Raw genomic sequence first — 25,713 nt, 5'->3', positions numbered from 1 at the left:
CTTTAAATAGAGTATATAGTATCTACCTCCAACAAAGTGTTAATCCGCACAGCGGGGAAGCCCACTCAGTGCACAGGTAATTGAATGAACTGATGCTGCAAGCATGTATACAGCAGTAAGTGCTCCGTGAGCCGGGGTGCCACTCCAAAGAAAATAGCCACAATGGATACAAAAATTGAAAGGAACGGATGGCACTCACCGGTTAAAAAACTTCTTTATTCCAATACTTTAAAACATCGGCATCGGGAGGATAGGAGCAGGAGTGGAATGGACGACAGCCGTTTCGCGCTGCAGTGGTGCTTCTACTAGTCACACCAGTATCTACCGTCTACTGTGCTGAGGTTTCACTTTTTCTTTCATTGTCCTCTTTTTCTCTCTTGCAGATGTTCACAGTTAATTTTTGATTATGGCTCAAGAACTAAACCTAACTCTTCTTACTATGGAGCCAGTAAAAAGAAGGGGACAGCAATTTTTGGCAGTCCTGAGAGAGCAGCAGGTGGTGCATTTACACTGGGCAGTCCGGTTACTGACAAAGAAGGTAATGGCACTTCATTTAGTGGAGTCAGTTCACTAAAACATATGCATTCCTGGCTCTTCTTTTGATTATCCAGCCTGGCATGATATCATTTTTGCTGTGTGACACACTTGCCAGGCCAACTAATTAAAAAAAGAGCCGTTAGGGGCGTGGCCAAGACTGATGCGGTAAGCAGCAGAAGTCGGGACCTCTGAGGAGAAAACCTCTAACTCAACTTTAATAGCTACCAGAAGTCTTTTTCCCCAAACATTTATATAATAAACTTGTTCAGTAAATCACCAGGAACATTTTGAGATCTTCCATGAAAGAATTGGACTCTCCAATCTGAAGTTATTTACCTCAGAAACCAGCGGGTAAGGCCTCTTTCACACTTCTGTTTTTTACAATCAGTCACAATCCGTCAAAATGTTGAAAAGACAGATCCTGTTCAGATTGTAAAAAGCGGGTGCACTGGGTCAGTTTTTTTGACAGACCCGTCGAGGCAGTTGCCAGAATTGGCTATGTGCACCTGTTGTGTATGCGTCTTTGCCGCATTTTTTCGCTGTGAAAACGCATACACAACACAACCCATGTTAAAAATAATAATAAAAAAAATCGTGATATTCTTACCTTCTGGTGTCCCGCACAAAGTTGCCGATGCTCCCGGCAGCTCCCGTTCCCACTGATGCCTTGCGAGACAATGACTTGTGATGACTATTTTTTTTTAAATTATTTTTAACATTATATTTTTTTACTATTGATGCTGCATAGTTAATGAACATGCTGCTTTTTTTCCGCAATGCTTTTCCGCTGCGGAAAAAAACGCATCATGGCCACAAAAAATGCGGAATGCATTAAATTAATGGAATACTTAATATAAGTGTTTTTTTAAGCATTTCCCCAAAACCGCCGCAAAACGCTTAAACGCTAAAAATCTGTAACATGGGCACATAGCCTTACAACTGGAAATACCAGAGTAAAAACACAAGTAGTGGCTGACAACTGTGAGAACCTAGTACAATAACTCAGGCTAAGTTCACATTAGCGTTTCTGTGCGCAGCATATCATTTGCATGCGCAAACGCATGCCAAAATGCATTCAAACGCATGGTTACGCTGCGTTTTTTTATCCGCATCAGCTTACGCATGACGCCAAAAAAATGCGTGTATGCATTTTTGCCTGTGTTTGCATTGATTATGCGCATGTTTTCGATATTTCCAGGAGAGCGTGTCTCATTGAGCGTGTCCTGGACATGCTCAGTCCGAAATACGCATCGATGCGTTCGCATGTCCTTGCGTACCAATGTGTTCACATAGACAGGCAGTAATGTGTTGTTTTGACGCCATCAGCCGTATGCGTATGTCTGCGCTAAATTGACACCTCAAAAAATGCAACATGTTGCGTTAACCGCACACCGCGAAACAACGCATGCGTATGCATATGCATGCTAACGCATGTCCCTGCGTACACAATGTTATATATATGTACGCAAGACTCATGCGGATCGGTACGCAGGTATATGCAAATGTGAACCCGGCCTCATCGCAGGAAAATCTGATGTTGCAGAACTTCTTGTCTTACAATGCTTACCTCTATGAGGCTATACTGCGTGGCAGTCGCGGATCGGGATACAGGCGAGCTACAGCTAGGAGCACCGGAGAGAAAATGTGAGCAGTGGCTGACAACCACGAGAGCTCTTTACAAAAAATCCTGCAGCGCCTGCTCCTGTGCGGCTGTATGCAACGACAGCCGTGGACCGGAGCTTAAAGAGATCGGAGACTGAAGCCGCTGGAGAAGTGCTACACGCCGCGATCAACACTGCAGAAGATTTTCCTCGCGATCATCTACCTGATAAACCTCGCCCAAAGATGGGAAGCATTGTATACCTTCAACTTGGTCAGAGACATGGGTAAGAAGAAGATACATCGGGACCCAAGAAGAAAAGAACAGACCATCGGTGAAGAACACACATCACAGCTGAAGCCGACACTGACTCCCTCTACAGCAGACACCAGCATTCTCATCACCCAAGACTAAGGAGCACTATTTGAACCATTCAAGCCAACAAATTCACTTCTAGTATCATTACGATATCTGAGCCTGAACAGAATTAATCGAACATACAGGTTAACCCCTTTACCCCCAAGGGTGGTTTGCACGTTAATGACCGGGCCAATTTTTACAATTCCGACCACTGTCCCTTTGTGAGGTTATAACTCTGGAACGCTTCAACGGATCCCAGTGATTCTGACATTGTTTTCTCGTGACATATTGTACTTCATGACAATGGTAAAATTTCTTTGATATTACCTGCGTTTATTTGTGAAAAAAAACGGAAATATGGCGAAAATTTTGAAAATTTCGCAATTTTCCAACTTTGAATTTTTATGCAATTAAATCACAGAGATATGTCACACAAAATACTTAATAAGTAACATTTCCCACATATCTACTTTACATCAGCACAATTTTGGAACCAAAATTTTTTTTTGTTAGGGAGTTATAAGGGTTAAAAGTTGACCAGCAATTTCTCATTTCTACAACAGCATTTTATTTTAGGGACCACATCTCATTTGAAGTCATTTTGAGGGGTCTATATGATAGAAAATACCCAAGTGTGACACCATTCTAAAAACTACACCCCTCAAGGTGCTCAAAACCATATTCAAGAAGTTTATTAACCCTTCTGGTGCTTCACAGGAATTTTTTGAATGTTTAAATAAAAATGAACATTTAACTTTTTTCACAAAAAATTTAATTCAGCTCCAATTTGTTTAATTTTACCAAGGGTAACAGGAGAAAATAGACCCCAAACATTGTTGTACAATTTGTCCTGAGCACGACAATACCCCACATGTGGGGGTAAACCACTGTTTGGGCGCATGGCAGAGCTCGGCAGCGAAGGAGCGCCATTTGACTTTTCAATGCAAACTTGACTGGAATTGAGATGGGACGCCATGTTTCGTTTGGAGAGCCCCTGATGTGCCTAAACATTGAAACCCCCCACAAGTGACACCATTTTGGAAAGTAGACCCCTTAAGGAACTTATCTAGATGTGTGGTGAGCACTTTGACCCACCAAGTGCTTCACAGAAGTTTATAATGCAGAGCCGTAAAAATAAAACAAAAAATTTTTCCCACAAAAATTATTTTTTGAGTGCGATGATACACCATATGTGGGGGGAAACAACTGTTTGGGCGCATGGGAGGGTTCGGAAGGGAAGGAGTGCCATTTGAATGCAGACTTAGATGGAATGGTCTGCAGGTGTCACATTGCATTTGCAGAGCCCCTAATGTACCGAAACAGTAGAAACCCCCCACAAGTGACACCATTTTGGAAACTAGACCCCCTAAGGAACTCATCTAGATGTGTTGTGAGAGCTTTGAACCCCCAAGTGTTTCTCTACAGTTTGTAACGCAGAGCCGTGAAAATAAAAAATCTTTTTTTTTCCCACGAAAATTATTTTTTAGCCCCCAGTTTTGTATTTTCCCAAGGGTAACAGGAGAATTTGGACCCCAAAAGTTGTTGTCCTATTTGTCCTGAGTACGCTGATACCCCATATGTTGGGGTAAACCCCTGTTTGGGCACACGGGAGAGCTCGGAAGGGAAGGAGCACTGTTTTACTTTTTCAACGCAGAATTGGCTGGAATTGAGATCGGACGCCATGTCGCGTTTGGAGAGCCCCTGATGTGCCTAAACAGTGGAAACCCCCCAATTATAACTGAAACCCTAATCCAAACACACCCCTAATCCCAACAGTAACCCTAACCACACCTCTAACCCTGACACACACCTAACCCTAATCCCAACCCTATTCCCAACTGTAAATGTAATCTAAACCCTAACCGTAACTTTAGCCCCAACCCTAACTGTAGCCTTAACCCTAGCCCCAACCCAAACTGTAGCCCTAACCCTAGCCCTAACCATAGCCCTAACCCTAACTTTAGCCCCAACCCTAAATGTAGCTCTAACCCTAGCCCTAACCCTAGCCCTAGCCCAAACCCTAACCCTAGCCCTAACCCTAGCCCTAATGGAAAAATGGAAATAAATACATTTTTTTAATTTTTCCCTAACTAAGGGGGTGATGAAGGGGGGTTTGATTTACTTTTATAGCGGGTTTTTTAGCGGATTTTTATGATTGGTAGCCGTCACACACTGAAAGACGCTTTTTATTGCAAAAAATATTTTTTGCGTTACCACATTTTGAGAGCTATAATTTTTCCATATTTTGGTCCACAGAGTCATGTGAGGTCTTGTTTTTTGCGGGACGAGTTGACGTTTTTATTGGTAACATTTTCGGGCACGTTACATTTTTTGATCGCTTTTTATTCCGATTTTTGCAAGGCAGAATGACCAAAAACCAGCTATTCATGAATTTCTTTTGGGGGAGGCGTTTATACCGTTCCGCGTTTGGTAAAATTGATAAAGCAGTTTTATTCTTCGGGTCAGTACGATTACAGCGACACCTCATTTATATCATTTTTTTATGTTTTGGCGCTTTTATATGATAAAAACTATTTTATAGAAAAAATAATTATTTTTGCATCGCTTTATTCTCAGGACTATAACTTTTTTTTTTTTTTTTTGCTGATGATGCTGTATGGCGGCTTGTTTTTTGCGGGACAAGATGACGCTTTCAGCGGTATCATGGTTATTTATATCTGTCTTTTTGATCGCGTGTTATTCCACTTTTTGTTCGGCGGTATGATAATAAAGCGTTGTTTTTTGCCTTTTTTTTTTTTCTTACGGTGTTTACTGAAGGGGTTAACTAGTGGGCCAGTTTTATAGGTCGGGTCGTTACGGACGCGGCGATACTAAATATGTGTACTTTTATTGTTTTTTTTTTTATTTAGATAAAGAAATGTATTTAGGGGAATAATATTTTTTTTTTTTTTTTTCATTATTTAGGAATATTTTTTTTTACACATTTTGAAATTTTTTTTTAGTTTTTTACATTGTCCCAGGGGGGGACATCACAGATCAGTGATCTGACAGTGTGCACAGCACTCTGTCAGATCACTGATCTGACATGCAGCGCTGCAGCCTTCACAGTGCCTGCTCTGAGCAGGCTCTGTGAAGCCACCTCCCTCCCTGCAGGACCCGGATCCGCGGCCATCTTGGATCAGGGGCTGGAGGAAGCAGGGAGGGAGGTGAGACCCTCGCAGCAACGCGATCACATCGCGTTGCTGCGGGGGGCTCAGGGAAGCCCGCAGGGAGCCCCCTCCCTGCAGGAAGCTTCCCTATACCGCCGGCACATCGCGATCATCTTTGATCGCGGTGTGCCAGGGGTTAATGTGCCGGGGGCGGTCCGTGACCGCTCCTGGCACATAGTGCTGGATGTCAGCTGCGATAAACAGCTGACACCCGGCCGCTCCCCCCGTGAGCGCCGCCGATCGCGCTGGACGTACTATCCCGTCCGTGGTCATGGGGCCCACCCCACCTCGACGGGATAGTACGTCCCATGTCAGAAAGGGGTTAAAAGTAAGGCTGGGTTCCCATTGCGTTATGGGTCCGCGTTTAACGGACAGCGTTGCACGGCGAAATTAACGTTAACGCGCCCATTGAAGGCAATGGGAACGCGCTTCACTAGCGCGTGCCATGTTCGGCACGCGCTAGCGACGCGCCGGTGATTCCTGGCGCGCCGCGGACGCTTCCCCGCTCTCGCAGATCGGGGATCTGCGAGAGCGGGGACGTTACCGCGACCCCGACCGCAGCCCCATAGAAAACATTGCGTTAGTGCAATCCGTTTAGCGCTAGCGGATTGCGCTAACGCAATGTGACCCTAGCCTTACTTGCAGCTACTGACAGCAGAGGCTGATAACCGCTAGAATCTTTTCATAGCACTTAATTTAGTAATCCTTTTGCATAAGCCTGTGGGTCACTAATAGCAGTGTGACACAGGCTCCCTTCTCCACCTGCACTGAAACGATCAGAGAGTAGAAAGGAGAGGTATAGATTATTACATAATAGTAACACCGGAGCCTGAGGTGAAAGTGTTATATATATCAGAGGAACTGAGATGAAACTCCTCTTTTATCATTTCTGATAGCTTAGACCAATTGAGCCACATTGCAGTTCTACTACAATACCCTTCTACTTAATTAAAAGCTTGGTCATTTTGATTTATAGCACCAAAGTAGACCTTATATTCTAGAAGATTTCATCTATTTTATGGTGATGTATGGTATTTACCAATACTACAGTAGTTGAAGTTAAATTTGCATCACAATAATTCATAAGAAATTCATAAGTAGACTTTATATCAAAAGATATCACATTTTAATATTTGCTTTCCACTCATAGTGAGACTGACTGGAGCATTGTTCAAATTCTCTTGATATCTAGTCCCATAATAACCAACTTGGGTGCTATTTATGAAATTTTGCTTACTCTAAAATATCAAAATTTGCTCTAAAGGTGCATCCTTTCTTTCTCCTTTTGTGGATACTTATACTTACTGAGATATACTGTATATACTTTCTACTCTGTTCCTGAATCTAACATTAACCAATAGACTTGAACCATTCATACTTTATATTATGAGTGAAGGTCTATAGTTACTGTTCTTGATCTTTCTTTATTCAAAGCTAGTGTGAACTATAACAATAGTATTTAACCTTCCTATTAATTTTTTTTAAATGTTGAAAAAAGCTTTACTTGGGTCTAACATAACTAATTGTTTGCATAGAATTAGACTATATAGTCTTTATTCAGCAACTTTAATATTTTTCAGTCTAATAAGGAACTATCCTACCGCTACCCTTTTTACCAAAATGAACAAAAGTGGTTCAAAACCTAAATCTAACAAACCATCTATCATAAAGAGAATCTCTCACAATATCCCTCCCATTGCAATCCTTCAGAAAACCTACCAAACACTATTGGCCCATATAAATCTAGATCCCTTCTTAAAGGGAACCTGTCACCCCCAAAATCGATGGTGAGGTAAGCTCACCGTTATCAGGGGCTTATCTACAGCATTCTGTAATGCTGTAGTTAAGCCCCCGATGTTACCTGAAAGAGGAGAAAAAGACGTTAGATTATACTCACCCAGGGGCGGTCCCGCTGCGGTCTGGGTCCGATGGGTGTCTCAGGTCTGGTCCGGAGCCTCCCATCTTCATTCCATGACGTCCTCTTCTGGTCTCAACGCCGCGGCTGCGGTGCATGTGTACTTTGTCTGCCCTGTTGAGGGCAGAGCAAAGTACTGTAGTGCGCAGGCGCCAGGACATGTCAGAGAGGCCCGGCGCCTGCGCACCTTCTCATTTACAGATTTTTCTGTATTTTCATGACTATGAAAATTGTACATTCACACTGAAGGCATCAAAGCTATGAATTAACACATGTGGAATTATATACTTAATTTCAGTTGTTTCATACTTTTTTGTTATGTCATTTTCTAGGTTCTTCAAAGTAGCCACCTTTTACTTTGATGACTGCTTTGCACACTCTTGGCATTCTCTTGATGAGCTTCAAGAGGTAGTTACCAGGAATGGTTTTCACGTCACAGGTGTGCCCTGTCAGGTTTAATAAGTGGGATTACTCGCCTTATAAATGGGGTTGGGACCATTGTTGTGTTGAGCAGAAGTCTGGTGGATACACAGCTGATAGTCCTACTGAATAGACTGTTAGAATGTGTATTATGGCAATAAAAAAGCAGCTAAGTAAAGAAAAACGAGTGGCCATCATTACTTTAAGAAATGAAGGTCAGTCATTCTGAAAAAATGGGAAAACTTTGAAAGTGTCCCCAAGTGCAATGGCAAAAACCATAAAGCGCTACAAAGACACTGGCTCACATGAGGATCGCCCCAGGAAAGGAAGACCAAGAGTCACCTCTGCTTCTGAGGATAAGTTTATCCGAGTCACCAGCCTCAGAAATCGCAGGTTAACAGCAGCTCAGATTAGAGACCACGTCAATGCCACACAGAGTTCTAGCAGCAGACACATCTCTACAACAACTGTTAAGAGGAGACTTTGTGCAGCAGGCCTTCATGGTAAAATAGCTGCTAGGAAACCACTGCTAAGGACAGGCAACAAGCAAGAGACATGTTTGGGCTAAAGAACACAAGGAATGGACATTAGACCAGTGGAAATCTGTGCTTTGGTCTGATGAGTCCAAATTTGAGATCTTTGGTTCCAAACACCATGTCTTTGTGCGATGCAGAAAAGGTGAACGGATGGACTCTACATGCCTGGTTCCCATCGTGAAGCATGAAGGAGGAGGTATGATGGTGTGGGGGTGCTGTGCTGGTTACACTGTTGGGGATTTATTCAAAATTGAAGACATACTGAACCAACATGGCTACCATAGCATCTTGCAGCGGCATTCTATTCCATCTGGTTTGCGTTTAGTTGGACCATCATTTATTTTTCAACAGGACAATTACCGTATATACTCGAGTATAAGCCGACCCGAGTATAAGCCGACCCCCCTAATTTTGCCACAAAAAACTGGGAAAACTTATTGACTCGAGTATAAGCCTAGGGTAGAAAATGCAGCATTTACCGGTGAATTTCAAAAATAAAAATAGATGCTCCATACCGTTCATTATTGCCCCATAGATGCTCCATATACAACTGTGCTATATAGAATGCTCTGCACCGTTGATTATGGCCCCATAGATGCTCCTTATAATGCTGTGCCATATATGCTCTGCACCTTTGATTATGGCCCCATAGATGCTCCTTATAATGCTGTGCCATATATGCTCTGCACCTTTGATTATGGCCCCATAGATGCTCCTTATAATGCTGTGCCATATATGCTCTGCACCTTTGATTATGGCCCCATAGATGCTCCTTATAATGCTGTGCCATATATGCTCTGCACCTTTCATTATGGCCCCATAGATGCTCCTTATAATGCTGTGCCCCATATATGCTCTGCACCTTTATGGCCCCATAGGTGCTCCTTATAATGCTGTGCCCCATATATGCTCTGCACCTTTATGGCCCCATAGGTGCTCCTTATAATGCTGTGCCCCATATATGCTCTGCACCTTTATGGCCCCATAGGTGCTCCTTATAATGCTGTGCCCCATATATGCTCTGCACCTTTATGGCCCCATAGGTGCTCCTTATAATGCTGTGCCCCATTTATGCTCTGCACCTTTATGGCCCCATAGGTGCTCCTTATAATGCTGTGCCCCATATATGCTCTGCACCTTTATGGCCCCATAGATGCTCCTTATAATGCTGTGCCCCTTATATGCTCTGCACCTTTATGGCCCCATAGGTGCTCCTTATAATGCTGTGCCCCTTATATGCTCTGCACCTTTATGGCCCCATAGGTGCTCCTTAGAATGCTGCTGGTGCTGCCATAAAAAAAAAAAAAAAAAAATCACATACTCACCTCTCTTCTCAGGACGCCAGCGCTTTCAATAATTACCTGCTCCTCTGCGGCTCCGTCTCCAGCACTGACGCTCAGCAGAGGGCGCGCACTGACTACGTCACAGCGCCCTCTAACCTGAGCGTCACTGCTAGAGGACGCTGCAGACGGAGCCGGAGCGAGGAGCAGGTAATTATAGCGCTGCGCTCCCCTTACCTGCTGCGGCGCGGTCCCTGGCTTCTCTGGCGCTGCAGCTTCTTCCTGTAATTGAGCGGTCACATGGCACCGATCATTTACAGCAATGAATATGCGGCTCCTCCCCTATGGGGGTGGAGCTGCCTATTCATTTCTGTAATGAGCGGTGCCATGTGACCGCTCAGTGCAGGAAGAAGCTGCAGCGCCGGAGAAGCCAGGGACTGCAGGGACCGCGCCGCAGCAGGTAAGTATAACTACAGAGCCCCCGCTCCCCCTCCCCTGCTGACACCCGGGTATATGACTCGAGTATAAGCCGAGAGGGGGACTTTCAGCCCAAAAAAATGGGCTGAAAATCTTGGCTTATACTCGAGTATATACGGTACCCCAAACACACCTCCAGGCTGTGTAAGGGCTATTTGACCAAGAAGGAGAGTGATGGGGTGCTGCACCAGATGACCTGGCCTCCACAGTCATCAGACCTGAACCCAATCGAGATGGTTTGGAGTGAGCTGGACCGCAAAGTGAAGGCAAAAGGGCCAACAATTGCTAAGCATCTCTGGGAACTCCTTCAAGATTGTTGAAGATCATTCCCAGTGACTACTTCTTGAAGCTCATCAAGAGAATGCAGAGAGTGTGCAAAGCAGTCATCAAAGCAAAAGGTGGCTACTTTGAAGAACCTAGAATATAAGACCTATTTTCAATTGTTTCACACTCTTTTGTTAAGTATATAATTCCACATGTGTTAATTCATAGTTTTGATGCCTTCAGTGTGAATTTACAATTTTCATAGTCATGAAAATACAGAAAAATCTTTAAATGAGAAGGTGTGTCCAAACTTTTGGTCTGTACTGTATATCATCAAAAAGGAAAGAACCAGGTGACTGGGATCACAAATATTCCTCTTCTCGGGAGGTTTCTGAGGAGGAGGATGAACTTGACTCCTCCTCCCCAAATTTAAGTCCAGACAAAACCCGTCTCAAAAGAGACCTGGTTCTTCTTTCTAACATAGAAAATAAAACTAATCCAGATAACCCCACAGAGGACCTCCCTTTACCTAGAACTAACAACACAGAATCCTACATAATGGACCTTGCTAGCAAAATTAACGAAAACATGAAATTAGACTTTGAGAAACAGGCAAAACTCTTTCAGTCTACCTTTGATCTTTTTAATAACAAGCTAGCAGACCACGAAAAATGAATCGTCACGGTGAAAGAAAACTGAAAAACTAAAGAAAAACAAGACTTGCGTCTTGAAATACGCCAACTTAAATCTAAATTGGCGGGCTTAGAGGACCGCAACCATAGAAACAACCTAAAATGTCACAGAATTTCAGAGAAAATAGCTCCTTATAACCTTTCTGACTATGTAAAAACACTCTTCATGAAGTCAATCCCATCTCTTACAAATTCTGTATTGATCATTGACAGAATACATAGTCTTCCCCGTCCAGCACACATTCCGATAGATATAGCTACAGATGCCATCCTCCGAATACACTTCTTCAATACTAAAGAGAAAATTCAAAATTTCATCAGAGAAGAACATAGTGGATGCTTTCCTGAAACAGAAAGTACTTGCAAGCAGCATAATACAAAGAATAGCAGGTTTACCCAGAATCCTTTGCAGTAGGCGGAGCTATGCAAATCCTCTCTTTCCACCCCTGTCTAATCCACAGCGCTTGGAACCGCCAAGCGTGCAATGCTGCGGATTAGTTTCTAAATTTACACAGCCAACCAATTCCTACCTGTGGACACGTGTTTCGGGCTTTAGGCCCTCATCAGCACAGGGCTGGAATTGGTTGGCTGTATGGAGTGGGGCTCGGTGAGCAAGCGATACATATATGCTAGCCACCTTAGGTCTCTTTCGTCCCGCTACATTTAGCCCAACTTGGGTCTCTCCCTAAGGTGGCTAGCATATATGTATCAGAGAAGAAAAAATTTTCCCGGATCTATACAGTCACCTATAAATATTTACAGATTTATCTAAAACAACAATTGAAGCCCGAAAGACATTTGTTGAAACTACAACTTCCCTTAGAAACATGGGAATTCCCTATAGATGAGTTTTCCCTCTGAAATTACTTGTTTCATTCAAGGGAAAAACCATTCCTCTTTTTTCACCTGAAGAGGACTAATTTCCCCCCCCCCCCCCTCTCAATAGTAAATGCTGAAATAGAATCACCAACATTTTTCATAGGTCTAAATTATTTAGTTCATTAAAATTTAGCTCCTTGGTGATAACTGATATACTTAGTGTACATATTTTATTTTTTTGTATACACTTTTTATTAACAATGTTTAGCTAATTGTTACATTTTCATTTCACTCAAGTCCAATATACCAATATTGTTTTTTACTATTACTTGATATTGTCTTTATTTGGTTTATAATCTTCAACTAGTGCAAATACTTTGATTCCACATACTAGAGGAGCTCTTTCCATGAACTTATTCCCCCCCCCCCCCCCCCCACAAAAAAAAGAATCCTCTAGTGGCTTGGGATTCCTTCTAGAGGACTCTAGTTTATTGTTTTACTGTGTATTACTCTGTTTTATTATATTTTGTCTACTTTGAAGTTATTGAACTCTATTGCAGAATTTACACTCTCAGTCTGTGAAATGTTTTGTGGTACATTTCAGAGACACTTGGTTAATTAATTGGTTAATTCAAATTCTAACCTTACAATTCTAAACTATCAAAATGAGTATAAAACTCATGACGTATAACGGTACAGGCCTTTATTGGAGAGCAATAAAAAATGTACATGGTTATATAGTATGCAATCAAGAAACTAAATTTATGAAGGAAATCATTCAATATTTTCTCATAAAAATTTCCCAACATATTCGAATCTACAAACCCCAAGAAAAAAAGCTGGAGTTAGACAAACTATTAAAAAAAGGTACATCAATAAGAAGGGAAGAGTAATAATAATGAGAGATTTTAATATAGTCCCAGATGGCCACCAAGATTCTTCTTCAACTAACCGATACCAGTCCATCACCCTCAATAATTTGTTATTCAAAAACTAACTCTTTGACATTTTTAGATGCATTAATACCACTTCAAAAGAGTTCACCCATTTTTTTGATGTTCATCAGTCGGCATCACGTATTGATTTATTGGTCACCGATATATTCACTCTTCCCACCTTTTTAAAAAAACAACTTCTTGTGGAAATTTAACTACTCTTTTGTATAACCCATCCCATAAAGAAGTTCTAGAATCTTTAATAAATTATATTGAGGATAACCGTTCTGAGGCAATTAGCCCATTCACACGTTGGAACGCACACAAGGCCATCATGAGAGGCATTATGGTACAACTTTCCTCTAGAGAAAAGAAATTAAGAATGGAAACATCTCGGAACTTCAATCCTTAATAAAAATCAAGGGATCAATACAATCTAACCTTCTCCCTCACTACCAATACAAAATGAAATCTCCAAACTAAGACAAAAACTAAAATCTGAAATATTTTAATTCTATGATTCAGCTATCAAAACTTCTAAATGTAAACTATACACATCCTATAACAAACCTACCAGATTTATGCTAAACAGACTTAAAAAATTAAGGCAACATAACAGAATAGATAAAATCACCTCCACAAATGTGTAAAGCGCTGCGGAATATGTTAGCTATATAAAAATAAAGATTATTATTAAAAAAAATTTACAGCCATCTTCTACAACCAGACAAAACTGTCATAGAATATTTTCTATCATCCGTTAATCTTCCTAAGATATCCCCAAAAGATTTAGAGACACTAACATCTCCTTTTACAAATGAGGTAATAACCGAAACCATCCAACATTAAAAATCCGTCAAATCCCCAGGCCCTGATGGCTTCAGCAACTAATATTATAAAATCTTCACTAACCTTCTATCCCCTCATCTTTCCCGAATCTTTAATCTGGCATCCTCCATACGCTATTTGCCCCAGAAATGTTAGAAGCCACTATTTTCCTAATCCCAAAAGGAGCCAAACCTAAAGTAACAAACTATAGGCCAGTCAGTATCTCTAATTCTGACATACAAATATACTCAAAAATCATAGCTAACAGATTGTGGGAGAATAAGGCTCAAATAATAAACAATGATCAAATAGGCCTTGTGAAAGGAAGACAAACCACTGACAACACCAGAAGAATAATTAGCATTATTAAAGGGAAGGTACCGCGTTTGTAGATCATTAATAAATCACTGTAATGTAGCATAACATGCTGCTATAACCAAGTTTTAAATGCATGTGAAACAGATTACGTGTGTAATATGAGTTTAAAGAAGGCACTGGGGGCTGACATCTTGGTTTCACAGCAGTTTACGACACTATCAGTGTCATTTTACGGCACCCCATAGACATAGGAGATAATAGGGTCAGCACCGGTCTATCTCTAACATTGTAGCTGCCTTAGCAGTGAGCTGGGCATGCCTCTGTGGGCTGCACAATTCCCTGCTGTAGGTGTGACTGGCTGCCATTTTATTATAGCCCAGTGCTATCTGCTGAGCTCCACTTACTTTCTATCGCAAGAGAGAAGCACTCACTGAAACCGGAGGATGGGGAGTGCGGGTGATTTATCTCCATGCTCCTCTGCTCTCACAGGCTGCCCTCCCTGTGTGCTTCTCCTGCTCTGTCTCCGCCTCCTCACACACAGACCCTGTGATCTCTGGTAAGCTGCATTCACAGCCTGCCTCTCTCTGCCATACAATGTATCTCTCCACTCCCTCCACAATGCCTGGCCATTCTCTGCAGACCTGGATCTCCTCCTTCTTATCTTACTGAGGGATGAGTCACAGACAGCTCTGCTCAGATAATGCTGCTCCATACATAAACACCACATGTCTTCACTTTTCTTCCAGTCCACCATGCCCGTGAGCCCACTGTGTTCTGCTTTTTTGTAAAGTCTGTAGCCGTGTTTCTGATACAGTAACTGCTGGTGATAGCAGATCACAGGGCAATCACACACAAAATGGCTCTGCCCTGTGATTCTGTTCTTTATTCTGCCCCAGGGATATTAGACCACCCAAAAGGGGAGGGAAATGGTGATGTCAGCAGTTACTGCCCCAATTTTCCAGCTAACAGTAAAGTTGGTAAGTCTTACTATAGCTGCTTGAGGTCTAAAATGGAAAATGCTCCCCCTAGTGGTCAATATATATATATTTGTAAGAAAATATATAATATTTTTCATATAGAAATGTTTGCAAACAGTGCAAACATTGCATTAATACATTTTATTTACTATTTTAAGCTTAATTTCACAAAAAAAACAAACTACAAAAAAACAGGTGGCGCCTTCCCTTTATGTTGATCAAATCTTCCAAACTCCCATCAACCATAATTACGCTCGACGCAGAAAAAGCATTTGACCGACTAAATTGGAACTACTTAAAACTTTCACTTATAAAATTTGGCTTTGATGAAAAACATATTCCAACCCTAGAGCCAGAATATATTCAAATAATCATTTATCAACCTCATTCCCTATAACCAACGGTACCAGACGGGGCTGTCCCCTTTCTCCCCTTCTGTTTATATTGGCTTTGGAACCTGTGGCCCAAAAAATTAAAGATAATCAAAAAATATTAGGAATACAGACACCATTTCATCAATTCAAAATAAGCCTATTTGCTGATGACTTAATTTTAACTCTTTCTGACCCATTAAACTCAATTATTAAACATCAAAAAACTCTCAAAATTTTTTCTGATATATCTTATTTCAAAGTAAACAATTAATCTAAGATCCTCCATTTTAATCTAAGCGACACACAAATCAATTAAATCAAAGATATATCAACTTTCTGTGGGGCAGAAGAGAACATTACATATTTAGGCTTAACCATCACAAAAAACCCTTAATTCTTTAATCCCCACTAACCTGTAGTCTTTAGTCAACACTATTACTAAAGATTTTTCCTTCTACGGCGATAAAGACTTATCATGTTGGGGTAAAACCTTTACAGTCAAAACTTATATTCTTCCTAAAATCCTAAACATCTTTAGAACTCTCCCTCTTATAATATCAACCTCCTACTTAACAAGTATTCAAACTTTAATTCTTTCATCTGGAACAATAAAAAAGTCAGAATTTTGGCAAACATTTTATACAAAAATAAATTATTTTGTGGACTAGGACTCCCAAACATCACAGCATACTACTGTAGCAACCTTATTAAACAAAATATACATTGGCTGTCTCCTAATGAATCTCCGGTCGGGCATGTGAATTACTACTCAAACACTTACTAAAGAAAAGCTCAAATGTTCATGACCACCCTATCTTCATGGCCTCCATCTACGCGTGGAAAAAAATTGGCTAAACCTGAAAGAGGGATAAATAAATATTCTTTGCAAAATCTCCCAATATCATTTATTTCCTCTTTATACAATCACTTATTTACCCCACCCTGGTCTGAATACGGTATAAAAAAAATTGAAATATTTATGATGGGAAAAATTTCTCTCCTTATTTCAGTAATTTAAAAAATACTTTAAAACGTCCTTCAACAACCTTCTTAAATTATGATTTTGAAGGACCAAATTAGAGATTTCCTCCTCAAAAAAAACTTTTTCCGAGGCTACAATAAACCTCTTATGCAACAATAATCACAAAGTATTTTGGCACTGTAGGTGCATATATACCGTATATACTCGAGTATAAGCCGACCCGAGTATAAGCCGACCCCCCCCTAATTTTGCCACAAAAAACTGGGAAAACTTATTGACTCGAGTATAAGCCTAGGGTGGAAATGCAGCATTTACCGGTGAATTTCAATAATAAAAATCATTATTTCCCCATAGCTGTGCCATATAGTGCTCTGCGCCGTTCATTATTGCCCTATAGCTCTGCCCCATATAGTGCACTGCGCCGTTCATTATTGCCCTATAGCTGTGCCCCATATAGTGCTCTGCACCGTTCATTATTGCCCTATAGCTGTGCCCCATATAGTGCTCTGCACCGTTCATTATTGCCCTATAGCTGTGCCCCATATAGTGCTCTGCACCGTTCATTATTTCCCCATAGCTGTGCCCCATATAGTGCTCTGCACCGTTCATTATTGCCCTATAGCTGTGCCCCATATAGTGCTCTTGCACCGTTCATTATTGCCCTATAGCTCTGCCCCATATAGTGCTCTGCACCGTTCATTATTGCCCTATAGCTCTGCACCATATAGTGCTCTTGCACCGTTCATTATTGCCCTATAGCTCTGCCCCATATAGTGCTCTGCACCGTTCATTATTTCCCCATAGCTGTGCCCCATATAGTGCTCTCCACCGTTCATTATTGCCCTATAGCTGTGCCCCATATAGTGCTCTGCACCGTTTATTATTGCCCTATAGCTCTGCCCCATATAGTGCTCTTGCACCGTTCATATTGCCCCATAGAAAGCTCTGCCATTGTTGCTGCTACTGCAGTAAAAAAAAAAACAAAAAAAAAACACATACTCACCTCTCTTGCTTGCAGCTCCCGGTGTCTCGTTCCGGCGTCCGGTCCCGGCGTCTCTCTGCTCTGACTGATCAGGCAGAGGGCGCTGTGCACACTACATGCGTCATCGCGCCCTCTGACCTGAACAGTCAGAGCGCAGAGATGCCGGGAAGATGGAGCGGCGCCCGGCGGCTGGAACGTGGACAGGTGAATATGCGATACTTACCTGGTCCTGGCGTCCGGCTCCTTCTCCCGGACAGCGGTCTTCGGTGCCGCAGCTTCTTCCTCTATCAGCGGTCACCGTTACCGCTGATTAGAGAAATGAATAGGCGGCTCCACCCCTATGGGAGGTGGAGCCGCCTATTCATTTCTCTAATGAGCGGTCCCACGTGACCGCTGATAGAGGAAGAACTGCAGCACCGAAGACCGTGGGATGGCAGGGGGAGCGCCAGGATCGCTGGAAGCAGGTAAGTATGCCTCAGCGCCCTCGCCCCCTCACCCGCCGACCCTGCCACCCACCTTGACTCGAGTATAAGCCGAGAGGGGCACTTTCAGCCCAAAAAAGTGGGCTGAAAATCTCGGCTTATACTCGAGTATATACGGTAATTGGTTTAATAACGATACTGAGCTAATTAAAAATTCTTACATGGTCAAATGGGAAGCAGAGGTGTCCTTTCTACCCGAAAAATGGGAAAATGCATTAGCATACTCATACACCTCCTCCAATATTTCCAAATCACTACTTCAGGAATCATTTTTCAGATTTTTTTCAAGGTGGTATTACACCCACGCCAGACTATTTCAAATCAACCCAAATAATTCCTCAATATGCTGTAGAAACTGTGGCCAATATGGTAATATCCTAAAAATCTTTTGGAAATGCCCTAAAATTAAACCCTTATGGGCCCAAATTTTCAATCTTAATAATAATTTATCAAACAAGAACATTAAGATCTCCCCTCAAATGGCTTTACTATCTTTAAACATGGAAGATATTGATCCCTCTTGTAGATCTAATCTAATTCATATTTTCCTAGTAGTAAAAAACGCAATCGCATTTCATTGGAAGAAACAAGACCCACCTAAATTTTCAGATTTATTAGAAATAATTTCCCTCCATAAATCTTATGAACATAGGTTTGCAATAATAATTGTTTTGATAAATACTCTAAAAAATGTACATGCTGGTCTGAAACCCATCTTTGATCTACTATCTTTGAATTTGTACCTCAGATCTTGGTTTCTTGAGAGTGTTATAGATTGCAATTGTTATAAACTGTGTAAAATGTAATTGTTTCAACAAATTTACATAATTCTAATATATCTCATTCAATACAAATGAATGTATATCTACATATACATTTAACCCCTTTCTGCCATTGGACATACTATTCTGTCCATGTGGGGTGGGCCTTACTTTCCAAGGACGGAATAGTACGTCGGGCGCGATTGGCCACGCTCACGGGGGGGAGTGCGGCCGATCGCCGCCGGGTGTCAACTGCCTATCACAGCTGACATCCGGCACTATGTGCCAGGAGCGGGCACGGACCGCGCCCGGCACATTAACCCCCGGCACACCGCGATCAAACATGATTGCAGTGTGCTGGCAGTATAGGGAAGCATCGTGCAGGGAGGGGGCTCACTGCGGGCTTCCCTGAGACCCCCGCAGCAACGCTATGTGATCGCGTTGCTGTGAGGGTCTCTTACCTTCCTCCCTGCAGCAGCCCCGGATCCAAAGTGGCCCTGGCATCCGGGTCCTGCAGGGAGGGAGGTGGCTTAACAAGTGCCTGCTCAGAGCAGGCGCTTGGTAAGCCTGCAGCGCTGTAAGTCAGATCGCTGATCTGACAGAGTGCTGTGCAAACTGTCAGATCAGCGATCTGTGATGTCCCTACCCCGGGACAAAGTAAAAAGTTAAAAAAAAAAATTCCTAAATAAAGAAAAAAAATTATATTCCCATAAATGCATTTCTTTATCTAAATAAAAGAACAAACAATAAAAGGACACATATTTAGTATCGCCGCATCCGTAACGACCCAACCTATAAAACTGTCCCACTAGTTAACCCCTTCAGTAAACACCATAAGAAAAAGAGGCAAAAAAACAACGCTTTATTATCATACCGCCGAGCAAAAAGTGGAATAAAACGCGATTAAAAAGACAGATATAAATAACCATGGTACCGCTAAAAACGTCATCTTGTCCTGCAAAAAACGAGCCGCCATACAGCATCATCAGCAAAAAATAAAAAAGTTATAGTCCTCAGAATAAAGCGATGCAAAAATAATTCTTTTTTCTATAAAATAGTTATCGTATAAAAGCACCAAAACATAAAAAAATGATATAAATGAGGTATCACTGTAAATGTACTGACCCGAAGAATAAAACTGCTTTATCAATTTTACCAATCGCGGAGCGGTATAAATGCCTCCCCCCAAAAGAAATTCATGAATAGCTGGTTTTTGGTCATTCTGCCTCACAAAAATCGGAATAAAAATGTCAACTCGTCCCACAAAAAACAAGACCTCACATGACTCTGTGGACCAAAATATGGAAAAATTATAGGTCTCAAAATGTGGTAACGCAAAAAATATTTTTTGCAATAAAAAGCGTCTTTCAGTGTGTGACGGCTGCCAATCATAAAAATCTGCTAAAAAACCCACTATAAAAGTAAATCAAACCCCCCTTCATCACCCCCTTAGTTAGGGAAAAATTAAAAAATGTATTTATTTCCATTTTCCCATTAGGGTTAGAGCTAGGGTTAGGGCTGGGGCTTAAGTTAGGGTTAGGGTTTGGATTACATTTACGGTTGGGATTAGGGTTAGGGGTGTGTCTGGGTTAGAGGAGTGGTTAGGGTTACCGTTGGGATTAGGGTTAGGGGTGTGTTTGGATTAGGGTTTCAGTTATAATTGGGGGGTTTCCACTGTTTAGGCACATCAGGGGCTCTCCAAACGCGACATGGCGTCCGATCTCAATTCCAGCCAATTCTGCGTTGAAAAAGTAAAACAGTGCTCCTTCCCTTCCGAGCTCTCCTGTGTGCCCAAACAGGGGTTTACCCCAACATATGGGGTATCAGCGTACTCAGGACAAATTGGACAACAACTTTTGGGGTCCAATTTCTCCTGTTACACTTGAAGAAAATACAAAACTGGGGGCTAAAATACAATTTTTGTGGGAAAAATAAAAGATTTTTTTATTTTCACGGCTCTGCGTTATAAACTGTACTGAAACACTTGGGGGTAAAAAGCTATCACAACACATCTAGACGAGTTCCTTAGGGGGTCTACTTTCCAAAATGGTGTCACTTGTGGGCGGTTTCTACTGTTTAGGTACATTAGGGGCTCTGCAAACGCAATGTGACGCCTGCAGACCATTCCATCTAAGTCTGCATTCCAAATGGCGCTCCTTCCCTTCCGAGCCCTCCCATGCGCCCAAACGGTGGTTCCCCCCCACATATGGGGTATCAGCGTACTTAGGACAAGTTGGACAACAACTTTTGGGGTCCAATTTCTTCTGTTACCCTTGGGAAAATACAAAACTGGGGGCTAAAAAATAATTTTTGTGGGAAAAAATGTTTTTTATTTTTACGTCTCTGCATTATAAACTTCTGTAAAGCCCTTGGTGGGTCAAAGTGCTCACCACACATCTAGATAAATTCCTTAGGGGGTCTACTTTCCAAAATGGTGTCACTTGTGGGGGGGTTTAATGTTTAGGCACATCATTGGCTCTCCAAACGTAACATGGCGTCCCATCTCAATTCCAGTCAATTTTGCATTGAAAAGTCAAATGGCGCTCCTTCGCTTCTGAGCTCTCCCATGCGCCCAAACAGTGGTTTACCCCCACATATGGGGTATCTGTGTACTCAGGACAAATTGTACAACAAGTTTTGGGGTCCATTTTCTCCTGTTACCCTTTGTAAAATAAAACACATTGGAGCTGAAGTAAATTTTTTGTGAAAAAAAGTTAAATGTTCATTTTTATTTAAACATTCCGAAAATTCCTGTTCAACACCTGAAGGGTTAATAAACTTCTTGAATGTGGTTTTGAGCACCTTGAGGGGTGCAGTTTTTAGAATGGTGTCACACTTGGGTATTTTCTATCACATAGACCCCTCAAAATGACTTCAAATGAGATGTTGTCCCTAAAAAAAAAATGGTGTTGTAAAAATGAGAAATTGCTGGTCAACTTTTAACCATAATAACTCTCTAACAAAAAAAAAATTTTGTTCCAAAATTGTGCTGATGTAAAGTAGACATGTGGGAAATGTTACTTATTAAGTATTTTGTGTGACATCTCTCTGTGATTTAATTGCATAAAAATTCAAAGTTGGAAAATTGCGAAATTTTCAAAATTTTCGCCAAATTTCCGTTTTTTTCACAAATAAACGCAGGTAATATCAAATAAATTTTACCACTATCATGAAGTACAATATGTCACGAGAAAACATTGTCAGAATCACTGGGATCCGTTGAAGTGTTCCAGAGTTATAACCTCATAAAGGTACAGTGGTCAGAATTGTAAAAATTGGCCTGGTCATTAACGTGGAAACCACCCTTGGGGGTAAAGGGGTTAATTACTCAAAACTTTTGAGTTCTCCTCTGTGTCCCTCCCCTTTACTTCCAATTCCCCTACCCACTTCCTTCCCCTTCACCTCTTTTCTAAAGTTATGTTATGTTTTGTTAATGATAAAATGTTAATAAAAATTATGGGAAAACAAAAAAAAGAGCCGTCAAATGTTGGCAGGTAGGAGACGGTTCTCAGTCCTTATGCCCAGCAGTCAGAGACAACTGACCTGATCGATGCACACCAACTCTACCCACAACCTAAGACAGCTAATTTTTCTTTGTTGCTTTTTTGTCGCATGTTTTCTGCACGGATTTGTGACAAAACCTCAAGCAAGACCTGATGCTAGCAAAGTGAATAAGAAACCTGAAGTGTCATGCACACGTTGAGTATTTTTGACTTGTAGATTTTGTGCAGAAAATAATCTGTAGCATGTCGATTCTCTGTGCATTTTTTGCCCCGCGTTATTCACCATTCACTTCACACAAATCATTCAAAAACGCAGGGCGAAGCACATACAAAATTAACCAAAAAGTGCCTTTTTCCTGCCAAGAGATGCAGAAATAGTGCAGAAATTTTACTCAACCTGTGCACATACCCTTAAAAGAAAGAAATAATATGTTTTAAAGACAAAGGGTTGTCATGGCCAAAAGTGTTGGCATCCTTGAAATTGTTCCAGAAAGTTCCAACACTCTGAAAGGACATAAACGTGTATAACAAACTATGTCTAATTGCAATAATTTTCTGGGAGAAATATTTAACTTTCTGGAACAAATTCAAGGGTACCCACACTTTCGTGTGTGTGTACACATATACATACAAATCGGCTGTGAGAGGGAGTCTAACAATGTAAAACCATGAAACCACATTGTTTGATTTTAAAATAAATTAAATTGCATATTATTGCATGAAATAAATATTCGATCACCTACCAACCAGCAAGGATTCTGGCTCTCACAGACCTGTTAAAGACAAACTAAAAAGCCTTACTACTCTGCACTCATTACCTTTATTAATTTCACATGTTTGATCTCGTTACCTGTACAGAAGACATCGGTCCACACACTGTCACACTCCAACCTCGCCGCCATGGCCAACACCAAAGAGCTGTTTAGAAGACACTGAGGACAAAATTGTAGACCTGCACAAGGCTGGGATGGGCTACAAGACAATAGACAAGCAGCTTGGTGAGAAGGCAACAACTGTTGGTGCAATTATTAGAAAATGGAAAAATCACAAGATGACTGTTAATCTTCCTCGGTCTGGGGCTCCATGCAAGATCTCGCCTTGTGGTGTAAGGATGATTCTGAGAAAGATTAGGAATCAGCCCAGAAATACATGGGAGAACCTGGTCAATGACCTGAAGAGAGCTGGGACCACAGTCTCAAACATTACCGTTAGAAACACACTATGCTGTCATGGATTAAAATCTTGTAGGGCACGCAAGGTCCCCCTGCTCACGCCAGCACATGTCCCGGCCCATTTGAAGTTCACACGTGACCATCTGAATGATCCAGAGGAGGCATAGGAGATGGCCATGTGGTTAGATGACACCAAAATAGAACTACTTGGTATCTCCACTCGCTGTGTTTGGAGGAAGAAGGATTACTACAACCCCAAGAACACTGTCCCAACCATGAAGCATGTTGGAGGAAACATCATACTTTGGGGGTGCTTTTTGGAAAAGGGGACAGGACAACTGCACCGTATTGAAAGGAGGATGGATAGTGTCATGTATCGCAAGATTTGTCAATGACCTACTTCCCTCAGTAAGAGCATTGAAGGTGGGTCGTGGCTGGGTCTTCCAGCATGATGACCCAAAATACACAGCTATAGAAACTAAGGAGGAAACATCATACTTTGGGGGTGCTTTTTGGAAAAGGGGACAGGACAATTGCACCGTATTGAAAGGAGGATGGATAGTCTCATGTATCGCAAGATTTGTCAATGACCTACTTCCCTCAGTAAGAGCATTGAAGGTGGGTCATGGCTGGGTCTTGCAGCATGATGATGACCCAAAATACACAGCCATAGAAACTAAGGACTGGCTCCATAAGAAGCATTTCAAGGTCCTGGAGTGGCCTAGCCAGTCTCCAGACCTGAACCCAATAGAAGATCATTGTAGGGGGCTGAAACTGAATGTTGCCCAGCAACAGCCCTGAAACCTGAAAGCTCTGGAGAAGATCTGTATAGAGGAGTGGACCAAAATCTAAGTTCTGTTTTTCTGTTGTATCAAATACTTATTTATTGCAATAAAATGCAGTTTAATTACCGTATATACGCGAGTATAAGCTGAGATTTTCAGCCCCCCCAAAAATGGGCTGAAAGTGCCTTTCTCGGCTTATACTCGAGTCATGGAAAGTGGGGGGTCGACAGGTGAGGGGGAGCGACGCCTGTCAAATACTCACCTGCTCCCGGCCCTCCTGACGCGGTCCCCGCATGTCCCACGGTCTTCGGGCGCTCATTACAGGAAGAAGCTGCCTCTCCCGAAGACCGTGGGACATGCGGGGACCGCGTCAGGAGCGCCGGGAGCAGGCGAGTATGTCATATTCACCTTTCTGCGTTCCACCGCCGCCCCGTCTTCCGCGTCCTCTGCAGTGACTGTTCAGGTCAGAGGGCGCGATGATGTATTAGTGTGCGCCGCGCCGCCCTCTGCCTGAACAGTCAGTGCGGAGAGACGGGATGCTGCAGAGCAGCGACGAGAGGTGAGTATTTGATTTTTTTTTTTTTAGTGCAGCAGCAGCATTACATGTGGCACAATGCTATATGGAGAGTCTATGGGGCCATAAAGAACTGCATGGAGCATTATATGGAGCATTTATGCGCCCATAACTGCATGGAGCATTATATGGGGCATCTATGGGGCCATAAAGAACTGCATGGAGCATTATATGGGGCCATAAAGAACTGCATGGAGCATTATGTGGGGCATCTATGGGGCCATAATGAACTGTATGGAGCATTATATGGGGCTCCTGATTCAATATGGATATTCAAAAACACTTGACCTACTGATGTCTCAATTAATTTTACTTTTATTGGTATCTATGTTTTTTGTTGCAAAATTAGGGCGGTCGGCTTATACTCGGGTCGCCTTATACTCGAGTATATACGGGTATTAAAAATCATACAATGTAATTTTCTTGTTTTAATTTTTAGATTCTGTCTCTCACAGTTGAAGTGTACCTACGGTAAAAATTAGTCTTCTCCATTCTTTGTAGGTGGGAAAACTTGCAAAATCAGCAGTGTATCAAATACTTATTTCCCCACTGTGTATACAGTGGGGAAATAAGTATTTGATCCATTGCTGATTTTGTAAGTTTACCAACTGACAAAGACCTGTACAATCTATAATTTTAAGGGTAGGTTAATTTTAACATTGAGAGATAGAATATCAAAAATAAAATCCCAAAAATTACATTGTATAAATTATATAAATGTACTGTATTTGCATTTTGCAGTGAGAAATAAGTATTTGATCCCTCTGGCAAACAAGACTTAATACTTGGTGGCAAAACCTTTGTTGGCAAGCACAGCAGTCAGACATTTTTTGTAGTTGATGATGAGGTTTGCGCACATGTGAGGAGGAATTTTTGTCCACTCCTCTTTGCAGATCATCTCTAAATCATTAAGATTTTGAGGCTATTGACCTCTTAGTTTACAGCAGGGGCTTATTTTAGTTATCCCACT

General features: G+C 41.8%; 1 protein-coding gene across 7 annotated transcripts in view; it reads left to right on the top strand.

Moving 5' to 3' along the window:
* ANKRD26 (ankyrin repeat domain containing 26) overlaps positions 1 to 25,713 on the top strand; it is a 169,118-nt gene that overhangs the window by 27,833 nt on the left and 115,572 nt on the right. For all 7 annotated transcript variants that reach the window (XM_069764859.1, XM_069764861.1, XM_069764860.1 and 4 more), the window contains exon 6: positions 384 to 538. In XM_069764859.1, coding sequence (XP_069620960.1) covers positions 384 to 538 — 155 coding nt within the window. The remainder of the gene's footprint in view (positions 1 to 383; positions 539 to 25,713) is intronic.

This window comes from Ranitomeya imitator, chromosome 4, assembly GCF_032444005.1.
Source record: "Ranitomeya imitator isolate aRanImi1 chromosome 4, aRanImi1.pri, whole genome shotgun sequence".
Taxonomy (NCBI): Eukaryota; Metazoa; Chordata; class Amphibia; order Anura; family Dendrobatidae; genus Ranitomeya; species Ranitomeya imitator.
Note: the sequence above shows the minus strand (reverse complement) of the source record. Positions and strands in the feature narration are given on the sequence as shown.